General features: G+C 39.7%; 2 protein-coding genes across 4 annotated transcripts; one reads left to right on the forward strand and one right to left on the reverse strand.

Moving 5' to 3' along the window:
• The first annotated feature begins 1,359 nt into the window (after window positions 1–1,359).
• Window positions 1,360–16,674, forward strand: ampd3a (adenosine monophosphate deaminase 3a). 2 transcript variants are annotated; one of them, XM_074617176.1, is made up of 16 exons: window positions 1,360–1,421; window positions 1,773–1,849; window positions 8,876–9,098; window positions 9,187–9,367; window positions 9,992–10,157; window positions 10,253–10,472; window positions 10,592–10,721; window positions 11,557–11,751; window positions 11,943–12,074; window positions 12,158–12,321; window positions 12,413–12,539; window positions 13,321–13,484; window positions 13,838–13,958; window positions 15,337–15,510; window positions 15,634–15,744; window positions 15,846–16,674. In XM_074617176.1, exons 1-16 carry the CDS (start codon window positions 1,375–1,377, stop codon window positions 16,014–16,016), a joined length of 2,403 nt encoding a protein of 800 aa, XP_074473277.1. In that variant the 5' UTR covers window positions 1,360–1,374; the 3' UTR covers window positions 16,017–16,674. The 2 variants fall into 2 exon arrangements, with proteins under 2 accessions (XP_074473277.1, XP_074473286.1); XM_074617185.1 differs by lacking the exons at window positions 1,360–1,421; window positions 1,773–1,849 and adding an exon at window positions 5,496–5,760 and having other exon boundaries at window positions 11,557–11,760.
• On the reverse strand, window positions 16,054–19,042 carry lyve1a (lymphatic vessel endothelial hyaluronic receptor 1a). 2 transcript variants are annotated; one of them, XM_074617221.1, is made up of 7 exons: window positions 18,882–19,042; window positions 18,579–18,762; window positions 18,356–18,495; window positions 17,611–17,796; window positions 17,350–17,422; window positions 17,031–17,196; window positions 16,054–16,954 (listed from the first exon to the last, which is right to left on the reverse strand). In XM_074617221.1, the coding sequence occupies exons 1-7, from the start codon at window positions 18,961–18,963 to the stop codon at window positions 16,916–16,918; spliced, it is 870 nt and encodes a 289-aa protein (XP_074473322.1). In that variant the 5' UTR covers window positions 18,964–19,042; the 3' UTR covers window positions 16,054–16,915. The 2 variants fall into 2 exon arrangements, with proteins under 2 accessions (XP_074473322.1, XP_074473313.1); XM_074617212.1 differs by having other exon boundaries at window positions 16,054–17,196; window positions 18,882–19,041.
• Between the last annotated feature and the right edge of the window lie 347 nt (window positions 19,043–19,389).

A 19,389-nucleotide genomic window follows, 5' to 3' on the forward strand; every position in this document is an offset into this window, starting at 1 on the left:
CCCTAATGGTAAAAAAACATGTTCAGTGTTTCTCGCCACAATAAAAGCATTCTAAGAATAAACTGGATGGATCTAGATCTGGCATAGTCAGTGCACTCTCTAACTATGTGACGGTGTCACTGCTTCAGTAAGCCAATCAGCTGGTGACGCCAGTGATGTGATGATGGCATAAAAAAACTGATCAGTGTAGGTCAACTGGTAAAAATATTATATATTTTTTCCACTGCTGTGTTCAGACAGCTATTGACAGTATTATTTTGGGACATGCTCTTTTCAGCAGGATGTCAGCTAATATACCAAATTTTGCCAAAATGCAACTGAGTGAAAAAGGACTTTCTGGAGCCATTAGAAAATAATCATCAGGTGTTAATAAGATCCCCTATTTACACTGTTTGTGGCACTGCTCGTTGACACACTGTTACATCACTATTGACGAGAAGGGAGGAGATGAATAATCAGTCTGACAATACGGATGTCAATCAAAATGATACTGGCCCAGGGCAAAGAGTCAATCCTCTACAGCCAACTCTAAAAGTACCCTGATAACCTGAGCTGAGAAGATTAGCCTCGTAATCTCAAACACTGTCAGGCTAAATCAGGGACTGTGTGCCCACTGCTGCTTACGGCCACAACAGTAAATCTGGGCCTTCTTCTAAGGCTGTGTGAGGAGTTCACCCATGCTCAATTAAAGACTCCTTGCTCTGCAAAGGTATCAGAGAATCTGTCTGTGAGACAGACCAGAGATTGATGTTGCTAGCTGAACACACAGCTTGGAGTTTTAGTTTCTTTGCATCGCACACAGAATACATGCAATAATAGAGACACTTACTTTTGCCATGATGTGCACTGGTGAGGTAAGTCCAGATGAATGTGCTGTAACAGTGTTTATCTCAGGTGAGGGACTGTGGTTAAAGAGACAGAAGCGAGAGCAGGGGTTTAAAGCTTTGCAACCAATTAGTCCTTCAAGTGAAAACTGTTATATTATTTGTACAATTGTTGTTTATCTAATCCAAAGGGCATCCTTACATTGCTGTTTTTACTTGCTAGTCTGCTCATGTCTCTTCTCAGCAAAATGTCCTGCAAATGAACAAAACATACACAAGAGGACATGATTAGTCTCTAAGAAAGAAGGGAGAAAACAGAGACACACTGGGATTATACATGTTGAACATAATTCCTACTTTATCCAATAATACTGCCAGAAAAAGCAGTAAAACAGTGCAAATGACCATGTTTCCTGACTTCCGTATTTGTTCGGCCGATGTCCTTGCTCTAAGCTGCGGCAATGAAAGAGTTAAGGATGGAGTGATGAGCACTGCAGGGTGGTGGATGAGATATCATACACTCTAGCCACAACAGCACAGCATGACTTAGATGTTTCTCTGTTTATACAAACTTCAGAGACAGCAGAGCCTGAGGAGGTGAGTGCAATTATTTGACATCTTAGTAGTCTAAAACCAGTGATGACCACTGATAATTGACAGTTGGAGGCAAACATCACTTAGAGTATTTTTCTGTCTTCAAATCTCCATTCAAATAAAATGTTGGTTTACAGTATATGCAGTTTTGTTATACTGTATGTGCGACTTTGTAACTGGTAACTGGTTTATGTGTATCCATATCAAAACCCATTCATCGGTGCAATAACAAAACGATGCATCTAGATTTACTGGAAATGTATCTGACACGTATTAGAGAATAGCTGCAAGGGAGGCTGTTCTGCATTCATGGGTGAGTGCACTTCCTTCCTTTTTATCTTTACTCTTCTCCAGGCCCTGGCCACTGAGAAAGATGAGAAAAGGAGACACGCCTCTTTTAAAGCAGCAGTCAAGTCCTTGCTTGGGAAAGAGTGAGCTCCTTTACTTTCCCTATCTCATCCGTGTCTCTCTGTAATGTAAATGGCTTTCTCGTGTGTTGTTGACCTCTCTCTCTCAGATATGACTTTGACAAAGAGCCAACTTGGGGGCTCAGCCATTAGCAGCAGTGACGTGTCTGAGAAAAGACAAAAAAAAAGACAAGATAAAGACAGCAGAATATAGCGAGCTGGGTCTGAGATAGGGCTGTAAGTGGTCGGGTAATGGCCTCCTTTGGGATTTACACAGTGAAGGCGAAATAATGAATGATGATTCTCCAACATAACTGTGGAGATGATATATGGTCAGCTCCACATTGCCACATTTCCAGTGCATTTAAGCAGACTCACAAACACAAGGGCGCACACACCCACATTAGCACAGTCCAGAGTGGGCACCATTAGGATACTTCCCACATTAGTGTCAAATAATGCTTTCTCCAGAGCTACACTATAACTCTATTTGTCAGCCATCTGATCTGATGTTTCCTAAACCAGACACGTAGATCAATTAGAGAAAGGCTACTGTGAATGCTGAATATTATATTTTATCTCCTGTGTTTGTTATTGGGGTGCTGAGTTGGGGAGTCCTCAATAGACGGAAGGGCATTTTTATCATATGGGAATTGATTGATCCCCTGCAGCAGGCACCTTGATGTTAACAATTAGATGTTGTACGAGAGAGCTGTTTCTCTCTTGGGAATTCAAGCATCCAGAGATTTGTTCTGTTGCCATATTGTTGTTATACTTCAAGGAACATGACCGTCTGTACATCACAAGCAGATATGAAAAAACACATTGTTGTTCAGAAAAATTGTTGAAGCCCTGCAAATGCTTTTGATTAGATAATTTAATAAAATGCATTTCTCAGTTAATTCAGGGGAGATGCTGCACTATGAAATTTGTCACAGCTTGTGATTTTGTCCATCTATCTTTGGCTGCTTATCCGGGCCCAGGGTGTGGTGAGATTAGGCTAATTATTATTATTATAATGCTGGTTAAGCAGCACCAGAACCATACAGTAAGAAGGTTATTTTACCACACTGACTGCTAGAGGAGTGTTCTCGGCATTGACATAAAGGATCAGTCTGGTCACTTTGTTATAAATAGCTGGGCAGCAAGTATAGACATGTAAATAAAATGCATTATGCAACTCTGCATCATATATAGGAGATGGGGTCAGCTGTCTTTGCTATCACACAAATCTGAATGGTAATCAGAGTGACTTTGCCAGGAAACCACAGCTGGGTTATGTATTCTCAGATGTACAAAACCAAGGTCAAAGCCAAGTTAAAAACAGTGCTAATAAGCGAGAGATAAATGGGCAAACACTTGGACAGGGGGTGCTTAAGAAAATGATCATAGCAGCTTGTGACTTATTCACTGAAAGGGACAACTGTGATGACTACCTGGTTGTGATGCCTCTTTGCCACAGAAGTAGTGAGGAGTCACTTCCTCACTCCCTCACTATGTGTGCACACTGTACTGTATGTAAGTGTAAGAGCGAGTGACAGAGTTCTTGTGTGTTTGTGTCTGAGAGAGACAGTAAGAGAGAGAGATAAATAGAGCAGAAGGCGGTGAGGCCCTCTCTTTGTCGACAGCCAGTTTTGACATAGTCTGGATTAGTAGCTCTGTCAACATGAGGCCACTTGCTCCTTAAAATAGAGAGAGATGGGCAGTCAGGAAAACAAAACTATAACTGTATGCCACCGTAGACTCATAGATTGACTGAGTCTGACCCAGATAGATGCAGACAGAATCTCTTAAGGTGCCACTGAATCTGTAAAGTGCTTCACTTGAGATGACAACACCCCCAGATATGGCTATGAGCGGCACTGAAGGTAAGCGCAGAACTGATGACAGGCATATAAATGTAATACAAGATAATAGGCAAAATGGCTATGCAGTCAAGTTACAGTAGAGGCTATTCTCTGCATCACTGCACATCTGCTGTTATTCAAGGCACATGGTCAACAGAAAGGAGTCTGAGGCTGAGTTGCTCTGGGTATGAGTCCCTGCTGGGTGTTGTTGAGTAACTAACTATTCATGACAGAGTTGGCAAAAACCTAAATTAATATTTGAAGAAATCATGAATTACTTGATGCAAATAAATTAATAGATACATAAAACAAAATGACATAAAAAATAACAAAGACAGTTATTTGCCTTAGTATTTTTGTGCATTTATTTATTTATCTATTTAGAAAGGATCCCCATCAGCTGATACCAATGGCACCAGCTAGTCTTCCTGGGGTCCGAAATCAAGTGCATTACATTTATCACATACATACTATATACAACATCATATTTGTGTTACACTAATAATGTTCAAATTTTCCAAACATATATAAATTTCACATTCATACACATCTTCCACAACCATTTAGCCTCAAGGCCCATCATCAGGGAAAAGGAACAAAAGAAAAAACACATATGACCATATAATGACTATCAATCAGCTGCTTCAGTAATGTATTCTTAGATGGTATTTGAATGAGGATTTGTTAGAGGATTGACGGATGTAAAAAGGGCGGCTATTCCAATGATTGATGGCACGATAAATGACAGTCTTTTTTAAGGCATTAGATTTTGGGTGAGGTAACACGATTTGGCCATCACCTGCTGTTCTAGTGAAATGACTGTGAACGTCTCTGCATTTGGTAATTTGACTGTATAAAAACTCTGGTTTAGTAGAATAAATGCTGTTACTAAAGAACGTCGCTGTGCTTAAGGCGAGTCTTTTCTCTACTGGTAACCATGACAGTTTATGATGCATGCTGTCTGAGTTCGTCCTCATGGGGCAGTGTAAGACTAGTCTTGCAGCTCTGTTTTAGGCAATTTGTAGTTTCCGCAGTACACTTTTCGGTGCAGAAAACCATACAAGTGAGCAATAGTCCAGGTGGCTTAAACTTAAAGATTTAACTACTTGTCCCAGAATGTGTGCTGGAACATACGGAAGGCATTTTCTTGCCATGGAGATGCCATTTCCCATTTTCCTGAAAATTGTGTCAATGTGCTCTACACCCATGACAATTGATTGTCTATAGTTAGTCCCAGTAATGTGACCTTATCCACCTGCTGTTTAGGTTCACCGTCCAAGTAGAGATTCAGTGTGGGCATAGATGATAGCTTATGACTAGATCGCAAAATAATGGATTTGGTTTTTGAGATATTTAGTACCAGCTTATTTTGTTTTATCCAATCAAAGACCAAGTTTAGGTCCTGCATAACAATAAACACAGTAGAAAATACAAATAAATGCAAACTACTACAAGTAAACTAATGTTATTCATTCATTCATTCATTCATTCATTCTCACTGTGCAATATCATTTTCCACTTGTGCAATTTTGTTAATAGTCTGTTTATTGTCAATACTGTATATACTGTTCCTATTTTTATACTTCCTTCTATTTAAATGGTTCATATTTTGTTACACTTTGTTTAGCTCTTTTTTACTGTGTTAGCTGATGCATCTTGTTTTTTGCACTATCCCCTTACCTGCTGTACACTGCAAACTTCCCCACTGCGGGACTAATAAAGGAATATCTTCTTACTGTCTACTAAAACAATATTTTGGAGGGGGGGTTGACGTCAACACTGATTTTTAACGTGATGACGTTCAACGCAATTTTTTCAGCCACGTCATGAGATCGCAACCCTGGTTGTCATGGTAACCGCCAAGTTGCCTGTTGAAGGAAAACTTTTCTTCTTTTGCTAAATACAGTCTATAGGCTTAATACAATTTTTTTTTGCATAACAAGTTACCTAATGTAAGCTGAAACAGCTGTCTAAACAGCTATTACTTTTAACTTACCAGCGGCAGCACCTGAGGAGAACGAGTAAGCTATTGTAAGCTAATGCTACGTTAAACATGTACGATGAGAACGGTCTGCTTGACAACTAGAGGTCAGTAACGTTACCTAGCGACGAGAACATTCACATGTTAATGTCATGTTAACGTTGCGTATATTGTACCTATCTATATCTATATTAGCAAAGTCGGTTTAAAACTAGCCAAACATAACTTTACCAACACCAAAGCGATGCTGGTGACGTGGTTACTGGTAGCCTCGCAGTGATTTTAAGGGTGTGGTTCGGTTACCAGGGTTTAATACGTCATCGTGGTCTGGTCCATTTATTCCTCCGCAAAAACCTTTTTGTTCAACAGATATCAGTTAAGTTTGGTGAATAAACAGACAAAGTTATTGCTTTTTTCGGGGTAATGCTTTTTTGTTTGTTTTTTTATTTCAAAATGACAGTATACATAGTAATAGCAGAAAACATTAAAATCATTTACATACAGAAGAAGCATAGCGAAAACATAAACAAAGAGCTGTGCCAAACATAAAAGGAAAACAGAAATGAAACAAAACCAACATAAAATTAAAATTAAAAAAAAAAAAAAAAGACCAGGCTAGAGTATGACAATAATTTCACTTAAAAACTTTAAAGATATTGCATACATTCATTGTTTTCATTGATTTTTTGTTTTGTGAGGAAGAAATTGTTGACTGATAAAGATCCATTTCTTTCATAAATACAAATAAATTAGGCTTTTTTTTGGGTAAATTTACACTTGTGAATGTGGAACTTCGCGATAATTAAAATTAGATTAATATGAAAAAATGCATTACTGTCTTTGTCACTGTAATCATAGCAACCAAATACAATATTTCTATATTACAGTGCAAAATCTGAGAAAATGTTAACAAGTATAAAATTATTGACATCTTTCCACAATTCACATGTAAATTTACAGGACCGAAATAAATGAGAGCAAGTTTCAGGGTTTAACACGTCATAATGGTCTGGTTAATTTCTTTTTCCTCAACAGATATCAGTTCAATTTAGTGAATAAACAGAAAACGTTATTGCTTTTTTTCGGGGTAATGCTTTTTTGTTTGTTTGTTTTTTCATTTATTTTTATAATTAGCTTAACTAGTTCCTGTCCAGCTGTCAGATGGGATTAGGCAATATAACTGTCCAATTTGATCCCAGCCAACTCGGTTATGTGGGCCCCACATGGGTTATGCTGGGGGTACCTGGGTACCAAGTGGGTATGGGCTGAAAATGGGCATCTTATCTGGGGCCCACTTGGGTCAACTAATGTGGGTTCTAAGTGGGTCAATAATGGGAAATTAGTGTATGGGCTCAGAATGGGCAACACAAATGTGGCCCAGTTGAGTCAACTAAATAGGTCCCACGTGGGCTCCCCCAAGTGGGCTACCCTTGTGAGTCCCAGGTGGGTCACTAATGGGAAATTAGAGATTGGTTTTGGTTTATGTTGCCCAGATTGGGCACCCAGTGTACTCCTGCATGAAATCCACAAGGGTAATTGGCATGGGGCCAACATGGAAACTGTGACAAACCCACTTACAACCCATATTTCAGCCCATGTAGTCCCCATGTAGTACCCACATAAAACTTAAGGCTGGAACTAAGATGGGTCTTGGGTATGTTGCCCAGTTGGGGCCCACAAAACACCCATTGTAATCCTGCATGGGATCCATCTGGGCAATTGACATTGGGCCATTATGGAACCTGCGGACAATCCCATATAGGGCCCATTTTTCAGCCCATTTACTACCCAAATGTGCCCCACATACAGATGTTGGCTGTGATGTGTGTGTTTGTGTATGTGCACCTGACTGTGAGAACAAAAAAAAAAAGCAATATAAGTATTCGTTTCATGGAAATTATTTTGGGGGGTATGAGAGGACAATTAATAATTGATAAGGGACATCATCTCCAGATCAATACAGCTTTATGAGCCTATCCCTTTTCACAGTGTGCATGTGGTGTGATGCTCACAGCTGTTGTCAGGGTAGTGTTGTGTGTCCGGAATGATAAGCTTCCTGGAAGCACCCTGGTAGAGCGGAAAATTGGCTTATATGGCACCATGATGCAGCATGGCCTCTCTCTGTTGTTGCCTCAGCACTCCCAATGACCAGAACTGTACCCTGTATCACTAAGGATATCAGCAAGACACTGTCAGTTCACCCAGGTTATCTGTTTGCAGAAATAGACAGTTCTCTGTTTGACATAGCTGCTGTACTGTATGTGTCTGTGAGCATGGCTGTAAACAGATGGAGTGTATCCAGGATTACATACTGTAGTAAAAATGTTAGTGTTATTTACAGCTATGCTGTCGATAAAGGCTAAAACAAACTTACTACCATTATTTTTGTTATAGGCTGAAAGTGACTGCCACTGTAAAGTAACATGTCAAGAATAGCTCAGGAGGATTTGCATTCCTACAAAGGTCATGAATCTGGAATATTTAATGGAGCAATCTGACACAAGTTATTTTCAAAATGTCATAGTACCACTGCACAATTCAAAATGCTTTCAACTTAAGTATGATATATTCCACAGGACTAGCTAGTGTTTCCATTACTAGCCAGTGTTTTCCATTCCAGTATCCCATTACAGTCATTTACTGATAATAATAATTGTTATAACACCACCATCTAAAAGCATAGTGACTTGTTGCTTAACATAGACGAAACTTCTTGAAAAGAAAAAGGCAAAGAATGAAAAAGTACAACAAATAAATACAGCAAACTGGTAACTGGAAAAAAGCTATATAATGTAATAAAGATGATAAATGTTAATAGCGACTGTGGAATGAACTGGGAGCATATGTAAACTGGCTAAGATAGACGTTATATCCCTACATTATATTGACGACTTGAAAATCTTGTGTACTGGTTTATTTGTGGCATCACAAGAGGTGATTTTTTTTTATGGTTTTCATTTGGAGTTTGGAGAAAAAAACAACTTAAGTGAAGTGTTTAAAAGTGTTTATCCTGTAGGACATGAACTATTCCCACAGAGCTCTCCAGGTGGTGATGCTGTGCAGCAGTTAGTTCTTGAATGTCCTGCACCCAAAAACCCTTACACAGGTTTGTTTACAAAACAGCACAAACTGGTCTGAGCAAGTGAAGGTCTGATAAAGAGGGCAGGTCTGATTACATGTCTCTGTCACCCGTCATTTACTGTAGCGTCTACCTTTTTGCAGACATGCCTCGTCAATTCCCGAAGGTAACTCTGAGTGAGGCGGAGAAGGAGACACAGCTGCTAGTAGAGAAAGTATATGCATCAGCGCTAAAGGAAGAAGACAGCAAGGATGCCTTATCAATGTTCGCCATGCCTGAGGACTGCCCTATAGGCCTCCAGCAAGCCAAGGAACATGAGCTGCTTAAGGAGCTGGCAGAGCAACAGTCAGAGGAGAGTAACAAGAGGTAGGCCCTGCTATGAGAATGCTGTCATTAGTCAGATCAATGCCACTAATGATGTTCACTTATGATAATTACATGGCTAATTTTGCAGGAAGAAAAGCTTGAAGATGATTCGTTCCCAGTCAATGTGCCTGCAGATCCCAGTGAAAATAGATTGTACGCGGTCAGTGACAGTCGCTCCATACCTGTCCCCCAGCCCCACCTGCTCATCAGAGCCAGATAACTGCCCTGATTACCAGAGGGTCACTATTAGTGGTGATTACTGTGCTGGAGTAAGTACTATAAACATAAATGTATGCCTCACCATTAGAGAAATTAATGCTTTAGCAGCTTTACATGGTCAATATTTACTGCTCCCATCTAATTATTGTCGTGTTTACAGAATGTTGAAAGAAACGGCATAATTGTACACTAACCAAAATGGCTTAAAGTGGCAATCTCGTAGATTTTCATTTGAATAAATGTCTGTTAAGTCACTATCTATCCCCGAAGGAGGTAACACAATGGTAACAAATTGAGACTATGGCCCACCGATGAAAGTATTGCAATATTTATATATTTGCATTATAATTATTATTCTGAAATGGGTGTCTGTGGGGACATTCCCGTAAAAGTACAGTTGTACGTTGTATACCCACAAAAGATGGAACTATGCACACAATTCTGAAGACTTGAAGCTCATGTAGGCTACATAGAAATACTGTAGATTTTTTTTATATTTCTATGCTCATGTATCAACAAAAAAAGACTCCAGACGGCTAAACTCTGAGCACAAGTACATTTTTTTCACTCAAATAGAACTTCTATATCAACCAGGACTGAAATCTTAAGGATTGCCACTTTAAATAAGACAACACTTAAGATGAATTTATGTGTCATGTCCATTCCCCATTCAGATCACAGTGGAGGACTATGAACAGGCAGCCAAAAGTCTGTTTAAGGCTCTGCTTATTCGCGAGAAATACTCCAAGCTAGCCTATCATACATTCTGCAGAACCACAGCCCAGTTTCTCCGCACCGCTGAACAAACAAAATGGAGCGAAGAAGATGAGGTTCTACCAGGTTTGAAGTGTATACACATTATGGTTAATTGATACAGTCACTGATGGTTTATTCTGGTTTATATGACAGTAACAGAACAAGGTTGTGGCCTCCAGATATGTGCCACTGTCCAATAGATGGGGAGGATCCCTACAGCATGGAGGACATCCCTGATGATCTGAACTACGAACTGAAGATGAAGGACGGGATAGTGAACGTGTACGACAGTGCCGAGGCTCTGAGAAAAAAACAGCCCCATGACCTTCCTTACCCAGACTTAGAGACCTTTGCCATAGACCTCAGTCACGTGCTGGCCATGATTGCAGATGGACCCACGTAAGTTGCCAAAACAAAAAGACACTACAGCTATGCCGGTTGAATAAACAGCTCCAGTTGTAAAACTGGTTGTTGCCACCTGAGTAACTTACTATACTGAGGTCCACTCTGATTTTCAGGAAGACCTACTGTCACAGACGTCTAAACTTCCTGAGTTCGAAGTTCTACCTCCATGAGATGCTCAATGAGATGGCTGAGCTAAAGGAACTGAAATGTGTGCCTCACAGAGATTTCTACAATGTTAGGAAGGTTAGACTTCTAGCTTCATGGCATATATTCCAATATTCTCTGTAAAAACACCTAAACGTATGATTTCAGTACATGTTGTCACTTCTTCTTTAAAGGGATAGTTAGGGTGATTTGAAGTGGTGTTTTATGTGGTACTTATTCATAGTCAGTGTGTTACTTACAGTAGATGACGGTCGGCGTGCCCCCAGCATCGAGAAACAGACAGGAGCACCGGCACCAGAGCAAAGCAATACAGTGCTGTAGACGGGGACAGCAGCTAAACGTATTTTAGCCACCCAAAAGAAAGGCTCACCTAAAAAAAATTATATCAGTGTAGGCTATATTTAGAATATTTTTCCGAGGGCGAACTGAACTGAAAGTGAGACATATCTATACTGTTTTTGTCATCTGAGCATGCTGGCTTTCGAGAGAGCATAGATAAGTTTCACTTTCAGTTCAGTCCCCTGTCGAAAAGGAGAAGGAAAGGGCTGTCTGACGGCAAGATAAACCGGTGAAAATATTCGAAATATAGCGTACACTTAGGTGAGCCTTTCTTTTAGGTGGCTAAATTATGTTTTGCTGCTGTCCCCGTCTACAGCACTGTATTGCTTTGCTCTGGTGTTGGTACTACCGTTAGTTTCTCCAAACTGGGGGCATGCCGACCGTCATCTACTCTAAGTAACACACTGACTATGGATAAGTACCTCATATAACCCCACTTCAAAACACCCAAACTATTACTTTAAGTTGAACTATTTGTAAAAAAGAAAAAAAGGTAAGAAAAGCCGTGTGTGTGTGTTTCTAAACACAAAATTTGTCCAATAGGCTGAACATAGACATTGATTCTGTCTCTCAGGTGGACACACATATTCATGCAGCCGCCTGCATGTCTCAGAAACACCTGCTGACCTTCATCCAGGAAACGTATAAGACTGATGCAGACCGTGTGGTGTTGGAACAGGATGGACAAAAAATGACCCTCCAGCAGGTTTTCCACAGTCTCGATATGGACCCCTATGACCTCACCGTGGACTCTCTGGATGTACATGCTGTAAGAAATGTAATAAATGCAGTCATTTAGCATTACGTCCAAAATCTCTCCACTGATTACAATTCCTTCACTCACTCTGCCTCTAATTTGTGTCACTTAATTTCCCTGCCAGCGCAGGTTAATACCAGTATTGATTAGCGCTTTTTCATGACCGACCATTCTTGGTGCTTTGAAATGTCTAATTTTTACAGGGGAGACACACCTTCCACCGGTTTGACAAGTTCAATTCTAAGTATAATCCAGTGGGAGCCAATGAACTTCGAGAGATCTTCCTGAAAACAGACAACCTCATGAATGGGGAGTATTTCGCTCGCATCATAAAGGTATTATATCATGTAGTTATACATTTTTTAGTCAGAACCTTCGCAGAGACAGTTTAGCACACTCTACTTCTCACCTTTAACAGGAAGTGTCCCATGACCTGGAGGAGAGTAAGTACCAGCATGCAGAGCCGCGCCTTTCCATCTACGGACGCTCTCCAGACGAGTGGGACAATCTGGCCAAGTGGTTCATTAACCACAAAGTGCACTCTCCAAACATGAGGTGGATGATTCAAGTGCCCAGAATATAGTGAGTGCTACAGCCTTAAGAATAATTCAATTTAAAATCATTTCTTAAAATGGGAAATCTAAAAATAATACAATGTTTTTTTGTGTTTCAGTGATATTTTCAAGGCAAAGAAGCTGGTACCAAGTTTTGGCAAGATGCTGGAGAACATATTCCTTCCTCTATTTCAGGCCACTGTTAACCCACAGAAGCACAAACAACTCCACGTTTTCCTCAAATATGTAAGATGAGCCTTGATTTCTTTTAGGGTCCATCACAACAAAACCTACAGAGCCCATCAGGTTTAGGAGGTTTTTTATAAACTGTGTGCCTAGACCTTGAACTCATGCCTTTAAATTATTAATTTGTGTTCACAAAAATAATTCGCTCAAGTCTCTAATTTATATCTAATATTACCTATTCACTGCAATTAATTTGTGGGAGGTAATACTTTACTTGAACCCCCACACACACACAAACACACACCCCTATTTAGCATTTACATGCAGTAAAGACTTAAATGGTTTATAACACACTATAATATAGTTGTAAGATGATACAAGTGTTTATTAATGTAATAATGAACCTATTTAACTCCTGCTATGGGCACCCATAAGTGGAGGCTGGTGTATAAACACATAATGAATGACAATATCGTAAAACACAGTTGTGATAGTATAAACTATGTCTTTATAAAAAAAGTTATAATTGTTGACATATTCTGTCAATTAATAAACACACTAAAATGTCATATCTGCTCTCAACAACATTATAGCATGTTAAAAACATTTTACAAGGTCATAAGGTGTTGCCTTGTGGAAATTAATTTTGTAATTTGAGACTAAGATTAAATAATTCCTGGGCATGAATTATTAATTTGAGGTAACAAATGAAACAATTCATAGGCTAGAGGAAACAAGTAACTAATATTTGTGACATAATAATAATAAAAACAATTTGACCTCGATACCTGCCGGGCTTCATAAAACCACCCCAGTAGTAAGGGACTATTTTTTTGTGCAGGTGTCTGGGTTTGACAGCGTGGACGATGAGTCCAAACACAGCGATCACATGTTCTCCTTCCGGAGCCCAAAGCCAGAACAGTGGACTGCAGATGACAACCCTCCCTACAGCTACTACATCTTCCACATGTATGCAAACATCATGGTCCTCAACAACCTCAGAAAGTAAGCGCCAATGCCTTCTTCCCTCTTCAAAACACACACCTTGCTGTGAGACTGATGGAGGAAAATGTTTGCCTTTACAATGTAGGACCTGACCTGGTACTGTGGGTCCAGCACTCAGTGGACAGTTTACTTTGTAGAGCTCTCAGGGATGAAATGATTAATTAATCATTGGAAAGTAAGAACTGTACTAGTACTGAACTATTGAACACTCATAGCTGATGAGAGTAGCTCAGACATCTCTATATGCAGCTGATATCTATAAATACTCAGTCTGATAAATACAAGGATGAGCAGACTTAGACACCACTCCATGAGTTGCTTGTATATTGATTGTCCTTTTGTGTCCTCTATAGAGAGCGTGGACTGAGCACCTTCCAGCTCCGTCCCCATTGCGGAGAAGCTGGATCAATCACTCACTTGGTCTCTGCCTTTCTCACATCAGACAACATCGCACATGGACTCAACTTGAAGAAGGTACTTCAGATTTGTGGACACGAGGGCAAACTATTCAAGAATTCAGATGCTTTTTTGCTGAATTTATAATGATCAAAGATGAATAATATGACTATCCTCTGTGCTTTTTAATACTTGTTCAAAATACATCATAGTGACCAAAATAACTACCACAATGTGAGAACACAGAAAAGTGTTTGTTTCGACTCTTAACTTCAGACCAAAAGACAACATAATTAATACTGAAATGAACGTTTCTTCCTTGTGACTGTTTTGAAGTCTTTGTTGGTTTGAGACCAAGGCTGTGTAAAATTAGTAAAAAACTGAGTAAAATTACCCAAAAGTATCTAAGAGGCTGCCATGATAAGAGCTCTAATTGCTAAGGAAAGGTGCTTCAATGCTTCCTTTCTTATCTCCTTTAGACTAGGGTACACTGGATCATCCTTTACCAAAGGAAAGGAGATAATGCCATAATTCCTTGCGGAAGCAACATTTAAAGCGCCACACCATTCGTACGTCAATAACATCCATTGCCGCTGTTTTTTGATTGTACACTATTGGAAACATCCTTCTTAGGAGGTGTGATTCGGTTTTGGACAGAAATCCTTACTTGAATTGTACAGCACTGAGTTTGTCACTGTACTCATGTTGTTTTCCTGAAAACAAACATCCACAGCGTAGCCTAGTGTAAGTGCAGTTGAATTCTCTTAGCGTTGTCCTTTCCTGCGTCCTTATGAATTCTCCTTCACATCTTTCCTTGACCTGATGACGTTCCATCGAGGTCAAGGAAAAGTGGCTAGGAAAAGACACTAGGACGTAACATAGGACGACCACAGCCCAAGTTTTTTTCAGCTTGTGCATCCGAAATGTCCTCTCCCATTTCTCTCTATTAGCGCTGTGGTTCATGACGGAACAGCTGAAAATGTGAGAACTGTAGGTGAGAGAAAGGAAATAGGAAGTTTTGAATTCCCGGTGGATGGAGAGAATGTTCCTGAAGAAAGAACAATTGCTGACAATGACTCACTGATATTGATCTACAACCCAAACTGCACAGATATACAGTATTTTAGTCATTTTGTTCAATAAGGTAGTAAGACTCTCACTTTCTTGTTGCTTTTTTAGGTTTTCATCTGTGTAATTTATTCATTACAATTGCAATAATCCAACTGTATCTCACTGTATCTAAGTCTGGATGTGGATAAAGATCTACAAATTCAAATATTAGATCAGATTGCGTTCATTATTGGGAACCTGGATGTTTTAGATGTAACAATACAGTACTTGTGAGTTATTGTGCAGCATGTACATCAAACAGTAACAGAGCTTCTGTACTGTATGTGTACCATATGTGTTTATCTGACTGTCAGAGCGGTATTTCTTTTTTTAAAACTTCCCTCAGAGCCCTGTGCTGCAGTACCTGTACTACCTGGCCCGGGTGCCAATTGCCATGTCTCCACTCAGCAACAACAGCCTGTTCCTGGAATACTCCAAAAATCCTCTCAGAGAGTTCCTGCACAAAGGCCTGTGTGTGTCCCTGTCCACAGATGACCCCATGCAGTTCCACTACACCAAGGTAAAAAATATAGTGTTTCTAGTTCAGTATGCCAGAATCTTGGTGTACATTTTCGTAAACATACTATTGCAGTGTGCTTTAGATGGATTTAGTTCTTATCCATAGTTTGTGTCCTGACTCTAGGAACCACTGATGGAAGAGTACGCTATCGCAGCTCAGCTGTGGAAGCTCAGCACCTGTGATGTGTGTGAAATAGCCAGAAACAGTGTGCTGCAAAGTGGACTGTCTCACCAGGTAGTCACACTGAGTCCTCCTTTTTTCCATTTTTTTCAGCCTAATCTCCATCACATTTAATCATCTATCTCCCAATAATGTATTTTGTTGTTTGTTTACAGGATAAGAGGCACTTCATAGGAGTGAACTATCTGGAAGACGGACCTGAAGGGAACGATATCCGTCGTACCAACGTCGCCCAGATCCGCATGGCCTACAGACACGAGACACTGTGCAATGAACTCAGCTTCATAGTGGATGCAGTGAAGTCTGACCCTATGAATTCCCAGTAGAAATAAAATGGACTTCAACAGAGAGAATTCAAGCATGCTGAGCTGTCAGTAATCACCATTTACCTTTATTTTGAAAAGTGCCAGTGAGTGACTGTGATGATTTAATGAAAAATACAATATCCTGTCAACTAAAAAGCAAGTCACAAGTTGATAAGGAGTTTGGTAAAGTGAAGACGCATGCTTAGGATGACTGATGGCACTTTGTTCTTAAAAAGTTTAGACAAAGCTGTCGAGGGACAGACGTGTGAAGCACATTCACACGCTTGTCATTACACAAACCCACAATGTATAAACAACTGTACCTTACACTCCATTTTGTGAATGGGGGTATGTCATAGATACTGTTTGAAACGTGATGTTTTTAAGTTACTGTATACACTGTACATCAGACACAAGAACACTAATGGTTGAGAGAGCGCGTTACATAACGTCAGTCGAGACGACTCTGATAACAGATGATGTCTGGTACATTTCCTCTGTCTCTCTCTTAAATAGCTTGTTTTAAAGAGGTTTGGAAAGATATCAATATATCTAAGTTATGGGAGATACCTAAGTTCATAATGAAAAATGCCTTTTTAAAAATGTTGTAGAAATGTTGCATTTACATGTATGTTCATTATCTGAAGCAGCAAACAAAATAAAAGGACTTCAGTCTTCACATTGATTGTATAACAAACATTGCCATCTAGTGGCTAAACTGCACCTGAAAATACTAACACACACACATTTATTACATATACAAAAATAAATGCCCTTTACGGACAGTCTGTTCCATCACTTTCACACAAAACAAGGAACACATCTTTGTTCTTAAAATGAATATTACTCAGTAGTTGTCCATGGAGTGCTTCTTAAAAAATCTCATCAGAAAGATGTTTAACTTGCATTGTCATCCACCTCTATCCTCTCATCTTCCTCAGATGCATCGTCTTCCACTTCTATCCTCTCATCTTCCTCGGATGCATCGTCTTCCACTTCTATCCTCTCATCTTCCTCAGATGCATCGTCATCCACTTCTATCCTCTCATCTTCCTCGGATGCATCGTCTTCCACTTCTATCCTCTCATCTTCCTCCGCAGTATCCTTGGTTTCCTTTATATCCTTCACACATGTCCACTCTTCTGTCTGGATGTACTCTGGCTGCTGCTTCTTGTCAGAGCTCAGAGCGCGACTCCTTCTCCTTTTCACAGAGAGAAAGAAATTAATCAGACGATGCACTAATAGATATAATCGAGAGATAATACCTCTTCAGAAAGCATCATTTAACAACAACAAATATGTCTTTAGACTTTAGTATTATATATATGGTATGATCAAATGGAAATCCACTCACAATTTTATGTATGCAAGGATGATTATTGCAGAAAGGAGAAGGGCACAAGTTGAGGTGATGGCTATAGCCTTTACTGGAACAATAAAACATGAAAGGGAAAAGACATTAGTCATACGAAGAAAAAAAAATCACATCCAAACAACAAATGATAAAAGGTCTTTTATAGTTCATATGTTTTTACTTGTACTGTATTTTCTGTGCAGTATGAATTGAATATAACACAAAGTTCCTCCACAGCATGAATGAACAAAATCCTCATACCTCCAGCAGAGCTTTGTGCATTGCCGACAAACCGGACTGGTTCTGCCTCTCTGTCTATGGTTTGAAGAGTTGAGGAGGAAGAGGGAAGAGAAAGGGTGGATGAAGATGTAGAGTGCGTGGTCCGGGTGGAGCTTGCACCCTCCGAAGGGTTATCAGTTGTTGCATCCTTCAATTGTGTTGCAGCATCTGTGCATGTACAAAAAGGACATGAGAGATTAGATTATAGAAAGTGCATGCCATTTGATAAATGTATGTTTATCAACAATTGTTTCTGCCTCCCATTTGCAACTGTGAGCTGATAGTGATGTAGTTATACAGCTATCTTAACATAGAGCAGGACAAGTTCATTAAAAAGGCACTTCTAATTTTTTTTTTGGCAATAATGGCACATATTTAGTTTATTAAAAATCCAGTAAAACATACATAACACAATTGTGGATGTTTAAACAAACCTTTTATGATCCCCACAATTTCAGTCTTACATTCATTTCTCATGAATTTCAGAGCAAAGTAGCTATCAATAAAATTGTTATGTAAAATATACAATAAAAAATGCATCTAAATCCACATTAAGTCTACGTCAGGACTAGCCATTCACACTAATCTGAGTTAATACCTTTTGATGTATATGTTTAGTTTAAAGAACAAAAAGCCAGGGCTGTGTTAAGAACAACATGCATGATATCTTTACTCAACTGTTGCCTCTTAATGTGAAGTGTAAAGCAATCATACAAAAATGTCATACCTGATTCATTGAAGCAAAACACGTCAAAATTTTGTGTAACAGGCGCTCGCCATGGCACCAAGCCCGTCTGGTTTTTGCCACAATAGGAAACGGCCTTGATGCGGGGAACGACTGCAAAGTGTTCATCAATCCACCCAAACCTGAAAAAAAACAAAAACATGACACAACATCAGGGCACTTTTCATTAAACTCCACTGAGATTCCTGAGGTGATCATTTCTTACCTGCACGTCTCGAAGCCTCTACTGAGAGCTTCCTGTACTTGTGCTTTCGAAGCAATATTGACCCCGAGGGCCGAGCATAGCCCCCGAGCGTCAGAGGCATTGAAGGCATACTCAGGCTGGTTGCGGTAATTTAAACCGCTGACCTGGAACACTCCAGCAACAGTTTGGTTTGCTGCTGGGAAAGCTGGAAAACAACATATAAAACATTCTCAGATTTAGGTACATTTAAGAAGAGGAGTTGCCCATATTCATCTAAAGACATTTTTATAAAAATGCAGCATAAAAACAGCTGGAATTACTTACCTCTGATGTGGCTTGTGTCAATTGTTTGATCAGAGATGACTGGAGTAATTGACAACAACGATGTGATGCAAAGCCAGATCATACTTATGACTGGTCAGAGTGGAGTCGGATGAATGCAGAGGGATGGCAAGCGATGCACGGTGTGCATGTGAGCCAAATGACAGGGTTAAATAGAGTTGATTCTGTTGGCTGGGGTGTGTGTGGACTCTGTCATTGCCAGAAAGTAGAGGAAAAGGAAGAGGGAAGTACTGCTCACGGGTCAGATTAAGAGCCATCATTATGTTCTAGGAGCAGGGCCCAGGAGACAGAGAGATAAAACTAATAGTCAACAGGAGATAAAGCTGCAGAAATTCTGCAGAGGGCAAAATGCAGTGAATTCATGTTCCAGGAGTCATTAAATGACTATTTAAATAGATTTCTCTTTGACTTAAACAAGTGTTTTTCAGTTAAGAACATTTGTTGAATTTAAGTGTAAATACAGCTTGTAATATGTGCGGTAAGTCCACAT

This window comes from Sebastes fasciatus, chromosome 2 (assembly GCF_043250625.1).
Source record: "Sebastes fasciatus isolate fSebFas1 chromosome 2, fSebFas1.pri, whole genome shotgun sequence".
NCBI classification, from domain to species: domain Eukaryota; kingdom Metazoa; phylum Chordata; class Actinopteri; order Perciformes; family Sebastidae; genus Sebastes; species Sebastes fasciatus.

Bases quoted from the DNA above. Each gene is read 5' to 3' on its own strand.
- ampd3a (XM_074617176.1), top strand. From the start codon at position 1,375: ATGTTTCTCTGTTTATACAAACTTCAGAGACAGCAGAGCCTGAGGAG. The intron at 12,540-13,320 runs GTAAGATGAGCC...TTTTTTGTGCAG, and splicing joins TCCACGTTTTCCTCAAATAT to GTGTCTGGGTTTGACAGCGT. The intron at 13,485-13,837 runs GTAAGCGCCAAT...TGTCCTCTATAG, and splicing joins GTCCTCAACAACCTCAGAAA to AGAGCGTGGACTGAGCACCT.
- lyve1a (XM_074617212.1), bottom strand. From the start codon at position 18,963: ATGATCTGGCTTTGCATCACATCGTTGTTGTCAATTACTCCAGTCATC. The intron at 18,496-18,578 runs GTAAGAAATGAT...GTTTTTTTTCAG, and splicing joins AGAGGCTTCGAGACGTGCAG to GTTTGGGTGGATTGATGAAC. The intron at 17,197-17,349 runs GTGAGTGGATTT...CTCTGTGAAAAG, and splicing joins ATCCTTGCATACATAAAATT to GAGAAGGAGTCGCGCTCTGA.